This window comes from Ovis canadensis, chromosome 8 (assembly GCF_042477335.2).
Source record: "Ovis canadensis isolate MfBH-ARS-UI-01 breed Bighorn chromosome 8, ARS-UI_OviCan_v2, whole genome shotgun sequence".
Lineage (NCBI taxonomy): Eukaryota > Metazoa > Chordata > Mammalia > Artiodactyla > Bovidae > Ovis > Ovis canadensis.
In genome coordinates, this window is record NC_091252.1 from 95,546,092 (window position 1) to 95,559,367 (window position 13,276).

Here is a 13,276-nt window from a genome sequence, read left to right on the forward strand (position 1 = left end):
GCAGTCCATGGGGGTGGCAAAGAGTCAGACAGGACTGAGAGACTCAGCTCAGCATGGCACAGCACCGACGAGTTGCCTCTGTCACAGGGAATAGCACGTGACAGGCAGGGTGGCCTGAAGCTGCATAATCACCAGCTGCTATGGGAACGATGACTCACGTGTTCTGAGCCCCCGCTGCTGAGGGCCGCTTTACGTTGGAAGGAGGATCCCTCTGTTGTGGGTGCTAGTCAGGGAACACGAGCCCCATCGCAGATGCCCTCAGGTAGTGGATTGCCCCGGGAGTTACCATCCCAGTGCTCTTGTGGTTCAGCACCTCTGAGCCGCGGGCCTGGGGCTGTGGTTCCCTTCTGTAGGCTGGTGGAGAGGTTGGCCTTCTGTCTGCTGGGCGGGTAGGGCTCTCCGCTCTGCTCAGACCGGGGTGCGAGGCCTCTACTGCCGCGTCCAGCTGTGTTGACTCAAGCAGCTTGCCCTCCTCCTCCTCCCCCAGTTTTTCCTTGCTGTAAACTGAGTGCTGCTTTCTAATCCCTCTCTTCACTTTCCTTTTTTTTTTTTCTTTTGTAACCATCCCTCTGTCCAAGGCCCAGCCTGAGGTCTGTGAAGGATGCAGAGATGTGTTCCAGCTCAGCTGACTTTGGCCCCCCTCTCTGGTTCCGTGAATAATCAGTCCTGAATATTCTTTGGAAGGACTGACGTTGAAACTGAAACTCCAATCCTTTGGCCACCTGTGCAAAGAACTGACTCATTGGAAAAGACCCTGATGCTGGGAAAGATAGAAGGCGGGAGGAGAAGGGGACGGCAGAGATTGAGATGGTTGGATGGGATCACTGACTCAATGGACATGAGTTTGAATAGGCTCTGGGAGTTGGTGATGGACAGGGAGGCCTGGCGTGCTGCAGTCCACGGGGTCGCAAAGAGTTGGACACGACTGAGCGACTGAACTGAAGTGGCTCTTTGGGAGCAGGGTGTTTTTGTGTAGCGTTTGCACCCAGGTAATTGAGATGCTGTGAAGTGAGAGCTAAAATCCTTCCCTGATGGTTAGATGTCCTTCTGCGTGAGGGCCCCTCAGCCCTCCCACCGCAGCTTTCAGAACCGTTTGTCCTTGTTTAGCAAGTGGTCCTTCCAGGTTGCTGACAGCCCTGTGTAGTGAGCGGGTTGTGCTCCTGCTGATGAGGGGTTTTCGCTGTAAACCCCGGACTCCAGTCTGTGCAGGAGCATCCTCTCCGTGTGTACGTCCGCCTTCCTTCCCGGTCCTCAGTGATGTCTGCGGGGGCTGTTTGGGGATGGTCCGCCTTTGACTTGCTCTCTGCTCTCAGCCCCTGCTGCTTCTACCTCTGTGGATGTTTTCTGTTCAAACACGACTGGGTCGTGAACGGTTTTGAGTTCAGGGACCACCCATGTCTTGTTTATTTTCTGGGGGCCCCTAGTGCTAAGCTCCGGGCCGGGTCTGCCTTATCTGTGGTCTGGAGGCAGATGCGTCGCCCGTGGCCTGCGCCTGCCAGGTCCCAGCGCTGGCGCCTGGCTCTGCTTTTCAGGTTTTTGATTTCAGACTCTGAGGCTTGGGAGAACTTTTGCTGTTTAATCCTCAGGTCGTCCCGGTAAGCTCCCTCTTCTGAGGAGCTCTTTGGGGCTGGTTTGTTACTGTCACGTTCAGAACAAGCCTAAGATTCCCCCTGTGAGTCTGTGCCTTCAGCCTACCCAGGTCCAGAGATGTGAGAGCCTGTTTAGTGACCACGGGCCTTTGCCGTCCGCTTCATCACCGTCTATGGTGTGACTCACACAGAAAAGCAATCACTGCCTAGGGCTAGAAAAAGCTTTTTTTTTTTTTCTCGGTTACAGAACTGGAACAAAATTGGGAAGCTGTGGATGGCAGTCAGAGGGAAGCGGAAAAGAAGCATTTCTTCATTAACATCTGCCACAGGGTCCTGCAGACGGGCCAGGCACGGGGCTGCCCCGAAGACGCGGCCGTGTGTGCCGTGGGTGAGTGGTACCCTGTGGTGAGCCGTGCCTGTGTGTGCAGGCGGAGCTGGGCTGCATCCAGGCTGGAGGGAATGAAGATGAGCTTCCTGTGGTTCATTACAGCCTCCTCTCTCTGGGTTCAGCACATAAAGGATGGGAGGGAAAGGAGAGTTTAATGACTCAGATGTAGGGAACTGGGGCACTCGGGCGTCTTGAAGAAGGCGGAAGTCTTCTGATGTGGGCTCCCTAGAGACAGAAAGAAACGTGGGAAAATCCTTGGTTATCTTTTCACCTTGTAACCCGAGGAAGAGAACTGCCAGTGCTTGTATAAAAAAACCTGATTTTGATTTGTTAACGGCTGTACTGCCTGGAATTGTTCAAGAATTATGGCTTCCGGGGAAGGGGACTCTCAGAATCTTGTATGAGAGAAGTGGATGGACCCTTTGAGTTCCTTTGGCTTTTAACTGTGTTGGCCGCAACTTCTCAATTGAATGTTAAGTGTTTAAACATGTTACTTAAGAGTCACCTGGAAAGCGACAGGCAGAATAATTGGAATCTGTTTTGCAGGCATTAGATAAGCGATTGTGAATTGTTAACTTTTTAATTAATTTTTATTGGAGTCCAGATGCTTTTTGTTCCTTGGTAGCTTAGGTGGTAAAAAATCTGCCTGCAATGCAGGAGACTTGGGTTCAATCCCTGGGTTGGGAAGATCCCCTGCAGAAGGGAAAGGCTGCCCGCTCCAGTATTCTGGCCTGGAGAATCCCATGGACAGAGGAGCCTGGTGGGCTACAGTCCATGGGGTCAGAGAGAGGCAGACACGACTGAGCGACTAACACACAGTTGCTTTACAGTGTTGGGTTAGTTTGTGCTGAACAGCAAAGGGAATCAGCTATATGTATACATGTATCCTCTCTTTTTTGGATTTTCTTCCCATTTAGGTCACCACAGAGCAGTGGGTAGAGTTATAAGGGATTGTGAATTTAAAATCCAGGTTGGATTTTAGGAATTACTCCAGGCTCCAGAATTGGTGGTGTGTCTTTTTAAGCAGGCGTGTCCCTGCCTTTATTTGAGAAGGACTTGAGACAGAGTTTCATTGCTTTATCGTAAAAGTCACTGAACCAGGAATTGAGTGGTCACCTGCTTGGCCCCCTGAACAGATTTAGTTTCTACTTTGGTCACGGGACAAATGCTTCCCCCTTGGTTTCAAATGACCTTGTGCCTCAGGGCAGCTGGGGCCCCCCTAAATGGGGGAGCGTTGTTGTTTTCCGAGATCTCGTGACAGGCACTTCTGCCTCTGTCTGCCTCCCCTGCCCTTGAAAGATGCTGTGAGTCACTCTCACACTTTCCTCCTTCTCCGCCTGGAGGTGCCCATGGGGTCCTCAGCGAGGCCGCCCCTGCTCGGTCAGACGTGTCACTTGCATCTAGAGACCCACTGACCGTCCCGAGCAGGCTTGGCGGGCCGGGAAAAGGGCCAACACACACCTGTGGGCCTCAGCTCCCTCTCGGTACCTCTGCATCTGTGTTGTTAACCCCTTTTGATCCTGTCTTCTGTTTTGTTCCCCCTTTGCTTTCTCTTTTCTAGATAAGAACGGAAGTAAAAATCTGGGCAGATTTATTTCACCTCCCACCAGAGAGAAAGGAAATATTCAGCTCTCTTACTCAGATGGTGATGAGTGCGGTGGTGGCCAGAAGATAATGACAAATATAACGCTCATGTGCAAACCAGGTACAAATGAGAAGCACAAACAGAAAACGTGGGGTCTCCCGGGCTCCTGCCAGGGGCACCCTCGCAGTCTCTGTTTCCCGTGTTCCTCCCCGGCCACCGCTGGGACGACGCGGTAGAGCGCTGAGGTCCAGAAGCGTCGCGGTGGCCCCGCTGGATTCTGTCGCCCCCGCCCCAAACCGGCCCAGAAATGGAGAAACCATATGGTGTCCGAGGGGGTCGTGTTGCAATTTTCCAGATGAGTTATGCTCTCGGCACGGCTTCCACTTCCTTAGGCCTGGTGCCGGCCGATCGTGGGGCCCCCTGACTTCCTCCAGAGGGGGACCATCACGAACGGCTCCAAACGTCATCCATGACCTTAGTGGGCACACAATAAACACTCCTCTTAATCTGCCTTTATTTATAGGTCTGCATTGTTTTCCAGGGGTCAGGATCTATATATATATATCTGCACATTTTTTATGTTTGTCAAAACGTGGCATTCTGTGAATGCTCCTCTGTGTCCCACGGTTGTTATTTATCATCTGTCGGGACTTCCTTGTTGCTGCTGGCTTGGTTTTACTATTTTTACTCATTTTTCTCTATTGTTGGATTTATAACGTTTCCAGCATTAATTGTGCTGTGACATGTCCCCGCTGCCTCCTGTTGGAAGATTTCCTTTGGATAAATTCCCGGCTGTGAGATAAGTTCAAGGACCGGGACAGTATTTTTTTTTTTTTTTTTTTTAAGATTGTAAAATATACATAACATAAAGTTGACCATTGTAAAGGATTTGTAAAATACACACAATCTGAAATTCACCCCTTTAACCACAGTTCAGTGGCGTCAAGCACCTTATGTTCACATTGTATGTTACGTACGTGTACACCACCGTCCATCTGCAGAACTTTCTCGTCCTCCCAAGCTGAAGCTGTGTCCCCGTTAAACACTAGTTCACCCCCACCCTTGTCCTGACCCGGTCGGTGTGGCCACTCTAGCGACCTCAGATCAGTATTTATAGAGCTGGTTTGAGAACCATGGAAGCTTCTCGAGACCAGATCAATGACCAATCTGGGTATGCCCATCAACAGGTGACTTAGAAAGTGCCCCGGTGCTGACAACCTCCAGGGATGACGGCTGCTTCTACGAGTTTGTGTGGCACACGGCCGCGGCCTGTGTGCTCTCCAGGACCGAGGGGGACAACTGCACGGTCTTTGACTCCCAGGCAGGTGCGTGTCCGAGCGCCCTGTGGGGCAGCCTCTCCTGCAGCCACTTCAGCTGGCTTTTATTTGTTTTCTGGCCGCGCTGGATCTTTATTGCTACTTAGGCTTTGCTCTGGTTTCGGGGACCGGGGGGCTACTCATTGCAGTGGCTTCTCTTGTGAAGTGTGGGCTTCAGTGGTTGTGGAGCACGGGCTTAGCTGTCACGCAGCACGTGGGATCTTCCCAGATCAGGGATCGAGCCCTGTCTCCTACATTAGCAGGCAGATCCTTAACCACCAAGTCACCAGAGAAAGCCTGCTTGTTTTCTAACGTTTTCTCTCTGAGTGTTTGAGAGTTGATAACCTGCTTCAGAATTTATAGTAATCCTGTTTGACCAGAACTCTGAAAATCTGGTGTTTGAGGCTTACTTGAGATAATGAAAAACCTCTCTGATAGTTACACTTGCAGTGGGTTTGCTAATCATTAGCCCAAGGAACACGGGAAATCAACCGTGTCTGGAAAGACATCCCGAGTGCCTTTCTGGCCGTGAAACCCACCATAGCCTTTTCAAGGTCATTGTATTGTGGTTGTGGTCCCGTTTCTGACACACCGGTGGTTCATTCAGCCAGGAATTGTGGGCTCTGACTCAGGCGTTGGGTGAACGCGGCAGGAAGGGGTGAGTGAGGCGGTGGAGGAGGCCCGTCCCCGGGGGGCGGTCGTGACGTCTCCATGCCGTCGGGCCGGCCCAGCCTCTGCTGCACCCCACGGTCTGACCCGCCTGGGGTGCTTTCGGCTCTTCCTTAGGGTTTTCTTTTGACTTGACGCCTCTCACGAAGAAGAAGGACTCCTACAGGGTCGAGACGGACAAGTACGAGTTCCACATCAACGTGTGCGGCCCGCTGTCCGTGGGTGCCTGCCCACCGGACTCGGGGGCCTGTCAGGTGTCCAGAAGGCAAGTGGCCGCTCTGCGATCCGGGTGCGCCCTCGGGTGTCCTGTGTGCGCGCGGATGTCGTCCTCCAGGACAGCTCTGCCGCTTGCCGATGTCCTTCCCCGACGATCCTTTAAACCCCAGGAGGGCCTGGACTAAGGGCGTTTAGTTTCCAGAGAAGGGGCAGGATAGGAAGTGGGTGCGTGGGGTGGGGGGGGGCAGCCCTTGCTTCTGTGCAGTCAGCACTTCTTGGCCACCTGGGGGGATCTATGCCCACGCTTCTCCAAGTTCAGTGCAGCGTTAGCTCAGATGAAGGGAGCTGGGCCTTGAAGCGGTGCTGACAGGTCTGGCGTCTGGGTGGGGTCGCCTTCCCGCGCCCACTGTGCAGAGATCCTCCTGCCCAGGTCCTGGCAACCCCCACGCTGCCAGTGTCGCCCAGCGCTGGTCCCACTGTCTTTTCTGAGAAACGCTTGGCTTGTTTTAGTGATAGGAAGTCTTGGAACTTGGGACGCAGCAACGCTAAGCTTTCGTACTACGACGGGATGATCCAGCTGACCTACAGGGACGGCACACCCTACAATGACGAGAAGCGCACGCCGAGAGCCACGCTCATCACCTTCCTCTGTGACCGAGACGCCGGAGTGGGTTACCCTGAATATCAGGTGGGAGCCGCAGGTGCTCGTGTGCGTCTGCGCAGCGACGGGGGCGAAGGAGGGAGAGGTCGTCAGTCTCGTAAAGGCGGGGGAAGAGAAGAGAGCGGGTGGAGGCGGGGCTCGTGATTCTTCCGGAGCGAAGGAGGTTCTGATGGAGCTGACACGTGAGCTGGAATGGTCCCCGGGGAGAAGCTGTCACGCTGTCTGGCTTCCCGGGCCTTATCCAGGAGCCTGTCGTGGGCCCTTTATTTAGAAGCAGAGCCGTTATTAGTCTGGTTTCCTGGGCACATCCTCAGCTCCTTTGATTTTAATTAATCCTTTTAGATTTGCCAGGGGACATGGGCAGTGTGTATTTTCTGACCAACAGTGGGCCGTACCACCCTCAGTCACAGTCCTCGATACTGCTGGTTCGGGGTACAAACCACACAAAAGCAGCAGCTCTGCCTTATTCCCACTAACAGAAGCTAGAGTTCCATCTTAACTCATTGATGGGCTATGTTCCTTTTAATAGAACGAGAGGGGATGGACAAAGGAGATGAACTTGCCTCCGATTCTTACTGAGGAACAAGTGTCCCACCTTTTTCGAAATGCTGGCTTTGTGTAACGAGTCCCCTTCTCTGCCGTCCCTCCTGTGTGTGTCCTGAGATTAGGAGGAGGATAACTCTACATACAACTTCCGGTGGTACACCAGTTACGCCTGCCCGGAGGAGCCGCTGGAGTGCATCGTGACCGACCCCATCACACTGGACCAGTACGACCTCTCCAGGTGAGGTGGGCCCACCTGCCCTCAGCCTGGCCCTGTCCAGTTAGGGCCGAGGTTGCTTAGGCCCTGCCGGTGGGCATGTCCCTGAGCTGGTGAGAGAGCGTGCAGGACAAGGGTGGGGAGCCCCAAGCTGCATGAATTCTAATGATCTGGGAGCCTTCACAGGATCAGCCAGTGTTTGCCCAGCACGCACCTCTGTCTTCAGCTGCATTCTTCAGAGCGATGCCTGTCGGTGCAGAGGAGTGGGGGCAGTCCCAGGGCTGCAGAGAGGCCTGTGTCTCCTGAGGCTGGAGAGGAGGCGTGGTAGGCCGGCCTCTGCTGGTTAGATAGGCAGCGCACCTAAGTCGTTAGGACTTAGAAATGAATTACCGGGCTGAAAGCCGTCGGCTGGAAAAAGCGTGCGTTTCCCCCTTGACCTTTCAGGCTAGTGAAATCCGAGGGCGGTCCCGAGGGAAACTGGTACTCGATGGACCACGGCGGGGCACGCAGCACGTGGCGGAAGTACTACATCAACGTGTGTCGCCCTCTGAGCCCGGTGCCAGGCTGTGACCGCTACGCGTCCGCCTGTCAGATGAAGTACCAGGGCGAGCAGGTGAGGCGGCCCTGCCCTCCCTCCCGAGCCCTGGGCTTCGCGCTGGAGGGTGGAGGGGGTGGTCTGAGTGGGTCTGGCTTGCGCCGAGAAGCCCCTTGAGACAGATAGGGGGTTCTTGCTGCAAACTCACCTTCCCCACCCACCCCAGAGATTCGATCACACTTGAGTCGTTGCTCAGATTTAAAATGAAAAAAACAAAAACCCCTGGGTGTGGGGAACCGCCTCTGCTCACGGTTCTCGGCAGAGGAAGTGACTCTGAACAGCAGCCGTCTGTCAAGGAGAGTTTAAGCTTCCAAAAGCTCTTGCTTCTGGACTGATTAGCGGGGACGCCTGCTTGGCAGATCCAAGCGCCAGCCCTTCTTGCCTGGGTGCAGGCTGCACTCTGTCATTCGATGGGATGCAGTCACTGCCAGAACCACGGTAACGCTCCCCTGGGTGCCTTGTTGTACACAGCGCCTCTTAAAATAAAGACGTCTGTGTGCTTCTTTAAAAATAGCACGTCGAGGATGTACTTTTCCTGGGGTCCGTTACACGGCAGCTCAGAGGTGTTTTTGGGGAAGCTGGTGAGCGCCCCCTGCTGGTTGAGTGGAACGTGGTGGTGTGTTGGTGTGCTCTGTGTTGGAGCAATGGCCTCCAAGGACAGTCTGCTCTCCTTATTCATGGATTCTGTATTTGCAAGCTGTCTACTTGCTACCGTTCATTCGTGACCCCAGATCAGTGCCCGGGCACTCTCACGGTCTGTTGTGGACATGTGCAGAGAAGCCTGGTGTGGCTCTGCAGTTCTGTCCCGGTTCTGCTACCCAGACGTCCAAACGCCGGAGGCGAGAGGAGGTGGGCAGTGCGGTGCCAGACGCTCCTGGTTCCTGGCCACACATGGACCGGGCTGGGTCCTTCCTCGAATGCCTGGGAGAGGACTGGCCTTGGATGGCTCGCTTAACACGTCCGAACCTCGTTTTCACTTTTGTGAAATGAAAAGGATCTACCAGGGTTTTGAGGCTTCAGGATCGCAGTCTATGGGAGATAAATGTCCGCAGAGGTCAACGTGCCCCCTCCCTCGGTGTGCGGGGAGCGGGTCGGTTCTAGGCTCCTGGCTGGTGCCCAGAGCCCGAGGGCGTGCAAGTCCATGGTGAGCAGTGTTGCAGGGCTTGCACACGCCCTGGTGCACATCCGGCCCGCGGCTCCTCTACAGATGACTCAGTGGCAGCGCTGTGTTAGTAGACGCTGGTGGCTAATGTAAGCTTTGCTTTTTGGAGCTTTCTGGGATTTCTTTCCCCTGAGTGTTTTCCATCTGAAGTCGGTTGAATTTGCAGATGCAGAACCTGTGGGTTTCGAGGGCGGACTGAGTTTCCCCTCTACGGAGGAGTGGTGGTTCGCATTTGCTAATCCAGCATCTGTGGCAAGTCTGTAGGACACACCTGCCATGCACAACGAAACACGCACCGTGTCAGTAACGAACGCAGCTGGTCTCTCTCCAGAGGGAAAGCTAATAGCCACGTGTGTTCACAGGGCTCGTTCTCTGAGACCGTCTCCATCAGCAACCTGGGGGTGGCGAAGACGGGCCCCGTGGTGGAGGACAGCGGCAGCCTGCTCCTGGAGTACGTCAACGGCTCCGCCTGCACCACCAGCGACCAGAGGCGCACCACCTACACCACCAGGATCCACCTCGTCTGCTCCATTGGCAGCCTGGTGAGGGGGGCGGGGCAGCGCCGCGACCTTGCTTGGTCGGGCTCCTCTATCTGCACGGGACGCGGGTTCTGCTTGGTTCTGCTTCTGTGTGTGCTGCAGACCCGGGGAGGCCAGGGCTACAGCAGTGGTGCTTCTGCACCTGCCCTCCTCCAGTTTACACCCAGGCCGTAACGTGCTGGCTTGGGACCCGTACCGCAAGGTGTTCCCGTAGGCGTGAGCTTTCTCTCTGAGCCACACAGATGCCATCCTGCATGTGAGTTTCTGTGAGTTCTGGAGGGTCCCAGAGTTCTGTGATCTGAGGGTGATGAGGTCTTAGAGATGGCTCGGTCCAAACACCATGGCTCACAGATGAGGAGATGGAAGCTGGGCCCCGTGGGTGGACACCGAGGGAATAATAACAAGCGGTCTATTGGGAAAGCAGGAATGAGATCTCCAAGCTGGGAAATGGAGGAGGTGACGGAGACTGCAGGAGGGCCCGAGCTCCTTAGCCCGAGCAGAAGAGAAAATGCGACATGAAAATGCTTCGGGGTCATTATATACAGTCTGCACTTTTCTTTTTCTTTAACCTTTTATTGTGTATTGTGGTTTAGCCGATTCACAGTGTTGTGATGGTTTCAGGTGGACAGCAGAGCGATTCAGCCATACAGGTCTGAGTCGCCATTCTCCTCTGAACTCCCCTCCCACCCATACAGCCACTTACGGTGGAGCAGACCCTGTGGACCCTGTGCCACGCAGCGGGTCCTTGTTCCATCTTAAACGCAGCAGTGTGTGCATGTCCCTTCCAAACTCCCTAACTGTCCCTTCCCACCATCCTTCCCGCCTGGGAAGCCTAAGTTCATTCTCTTAAGTCTGTGAGTCCATTTCTCTTTTGTAAATAAGTTCATTTACTGTGTGATTTCTTTTTAGAGTCTGCATGTAAGGGGTGTCTCACAATATTCCTCTTTCTCTGTCTCACTTAACTTCACGCGTTATATACACTCCCCGGTGACTCTCTGGTGGTTCTTAAAAAGCAATGTAGTAGAAGATACATCAGTATAACACAGATTTACCGTCTCAGCCATTTCTGGGTGTAGAGTTTAGTGGCATTAATGCCGTTGCAGTGCTGTGCACCCATCACGGGGTCCATTTCCACTGTGTCCATTGTTATTCTAAACCCAATTGCTTTTTTTTTAACCTAGAGTTTTACATTCATAATTGCATCATGTGTTTTTTGAGCAGTCACCAAGCCCTTCGATGGACATGCAGTGGGGATGATAGAGTTCACGTCTGTCGTCAAACAGATCATTTCCAAGGGTTGGTGGCGCTTCGTAAGGGTCAGTTGCAGCGTCCTGCACTTTGGTGGACGTGTTACTGGCCCAGTGCGTCCGCTCCACCTAGCAGGCGGGGGCTCAGTCACTTCCATCCTAGTCGGCTTACAGACGTCAAGTTCTCTCTGTCCTTTGCCAGCACACGATTTTTTCCCCAGGAGATCACGTCTTAAGAGCTTAAGAAAGTTGCCCTGATAAGGGGAGGAAAAGCCTTGTGGGCCGAGCTCGGCTTGTACAAGCAAAGCTTTGCATAGCTGAGCCATAAACACACACTGATAAGCCTGAGCTGGGCTTCCCGAGTTCTGCTTTCAGCGCCAGGAAGGAATGCTGGCTGAGCAGCTGGGACCTCGCTGGCCGCCTCCAGGGCCCCTCTGAACCCCACCCTGGGCCCCTTTCTCCCCTCTGCTGGGCCTCGTCCCCCCTCCACTCCCCTCTCTGGAATCTCTTTGTGGTGGAGATATTGGACAGTTCTAGGAAGCCCTCTCAGACCCTTACTTTTTCAGCTTCCCTGTGTCGTCCTATTTGGATGGTGTTTTTCAGTTTTCACAGTGATTCGACGTTGTTACTGTATCCCTCAGCACTGGTCCACTGCCTGGTGCATTTCGTGGGCCCAGGCAACGTGGAGTGAACGGAGAGCCACGTCCCCAGGGGTGCTGTGCTGCAGTCCCCCCGGGCTCTTCACGGCCACATGGTAGGGCCGCAGGGACGGCCGTGTTTGCAGTTCACTGTGGGTGATGCCGCGGCAGAGAGGGTGGGGAGGCGTGGGGACCAGCGGCTGTGTCCCCTTTCCCCGTGTGTCTGGGTGGGCGGCTCAGCTCCTTCGTGACTCCCCTCTCTGCCCTGGCCATGTCCTCACCTGTCAGGGAGGGCGGTGGAGGTCCCCTCCGCAAGGCTGATCGCACCCCGGGTGTCCGGCCGGCTGTGGAGACTGTGCCCGTGTGGGCGCTGGTGCGGCTCACGGTTGAGCACACCTCACCCCATCGGCCAGCCTCGCCTGGGTCCACAGTGGTGTGGCCATGCTCGTATGCGTCTGGCCCGTGGGCCCAGCTTTTCTGAGTCTGGGTGCAGTTGAGTGCAGTTCAGTCATTCAGTCGTGTCCGACTCTTTGTGACCCCATGAACCGCAGCACGCCAGGTTTCTCTGTCCATCACCAACTCCCGGAGTTTACTCAAACTCATGTCCATTGAGTCAGTGATGCCATTTGACCATCACATCCTCTGTTGTCCCCTCCTCCTCCTGCCCTCAATCTTTGCCAGCATCAGGGTCTTTTCAAATGAGCCAGCTCTTTGCATCAGGTGGCCAAAGTATTGGAGTTTCAGCTTCAGCATCTGTCCTTACAGTGAACATTCAGGACTGATTTCCTTTAGGATGGACTGGTTGGATTTCCTTGCTGTCCAAGGGACTCTCAGGAGTCTTCTCCAACACCACACTTCAAAAGCATCAATTCTTTGGTGCTCAGCTTTCTTTATAGTCCAACTCTGGGTGTAGAATGGTGTTCAAAAGCGCAGTCTTGAACTCTGACCCAGATTTGGATCCCAGTTCTACCATTTACTCTTGGTGTGACCCCCCAGGTAGATTCACTGGCATTCACATGTAAGAGAGAACAGTCTCCGTCGTAGGAAGGATGACATCGTCATCAGATGAGGCAGGTTAAGCTCCTCACCTGCTCCACCATATGTTAATCCACCGACTTGAACTCTTCTTGTTGTCCGGCTAGTGTTCTGGTGGTTAGCGAGCGTTTCATGGCCTTGAGTTGACTTGTATCCTTGATTTGGCCTTTCAGCATACCCATCCCATATTTTCTCTCAACTGGGAGTGCGTGGTCAGCTTCCTGTGGAACACGGCAGCAGCCTGTCCTATCCGAGTCACCACGGACATAGACCAGGTACGGATAGGGTCCCGGGCCCCTGACCGAGCTGCCCCAGCCCCGTCCGCCCCGCGTCCCAGCCCCACCCCTCCCTCCAGCCCCTTAATCCCTGCCTGGAGAGCAGGCGTTTGGAAGGCGTCCTGTGTTCCCCACCCTCTGCCCTGGCCCACCTCCCGGCCTGGGATGAGAACCAGGACTTCCCTTCTGCTCCCCGGTTTCCCAGACCCCGCCCTCTCCCTCCCTCCCGCTGTCCCTCCGGCCTCACGGGGGCCCCGGGGCGCTCTGCCATCGTGGGGACAGAGTCTTAATTTCACATCACGGCCACACCCGGGACGTGTCGGTGCCCCCTCGGCTGTAGGATTCGGCCCGTGTGGCTCATGTGATGCTCGAGGTTTTCACGCCCTGACCCCAGCCACGCCCCTGCCTCTGCCCTGCCTGATGTTCTCACCTCTCTTTTCAGGTTCCCTCCGAGTGGCAGAGCTCCCCCAGAGAATGTACCCGGCTCAGGGAGGATGCGGGTGGGAGCCCATGGGCCCCTGCCCACCGGCAGGGCTTTCTGAAGCCGCTGTGCGGTTCTCTGTGTAGGGTGGGCGGGGTGGAAGGAAGACATGGGGAGGGG

The 13,276-nt window shown here is 54.8% G+C and overlaps 1 protein-coding gene across 1 annotated transcript in view; it reads left to right on the plus strand.

Moving 5' to 3' along the window:
* The window catches only part of IGF2R (insulin like growth factor 2 receptor), a 103,170-nt gene that overhangs the window by 50,218 nt on the left and 39,676 nt on the right, over positions 1-13,276 (plus strand). The window contains exons 12-20 of the mRNA XM_069598858.1: positions 1,837-1,977; positions 3,539-3,682; positions 4,750-4,887; positions 5,665-5,812; positions 6,274-6,451; positions 7,093-7,208; positions 7,629-7,797; positions 9,304-9,483; positions 12,574-12,675. Coding sequence (XP_069454959.1) covers positions 1,837-1,977; positions 3,539-3,682; positions 4,750-4,887; positions 5,665-5,812; positions 6,274-6,451; positions 7,093-7,208; positions 7,629-7,797; positions 9,304-9,483; positions 12,574-12,675 — 1,316 coding nt within the window. The remainder of the gene's footprint in view (positions 1-1,836; positions 1,978-3,538; positions 3,683-4,749; positions 4,888-5,664; positions 5,813-6,273; positions 6,452-7,092; positions 7,209-7,628; positions 7,798-9,303; positions 9,484-12,573; positions 12,676-13,276) is intronic.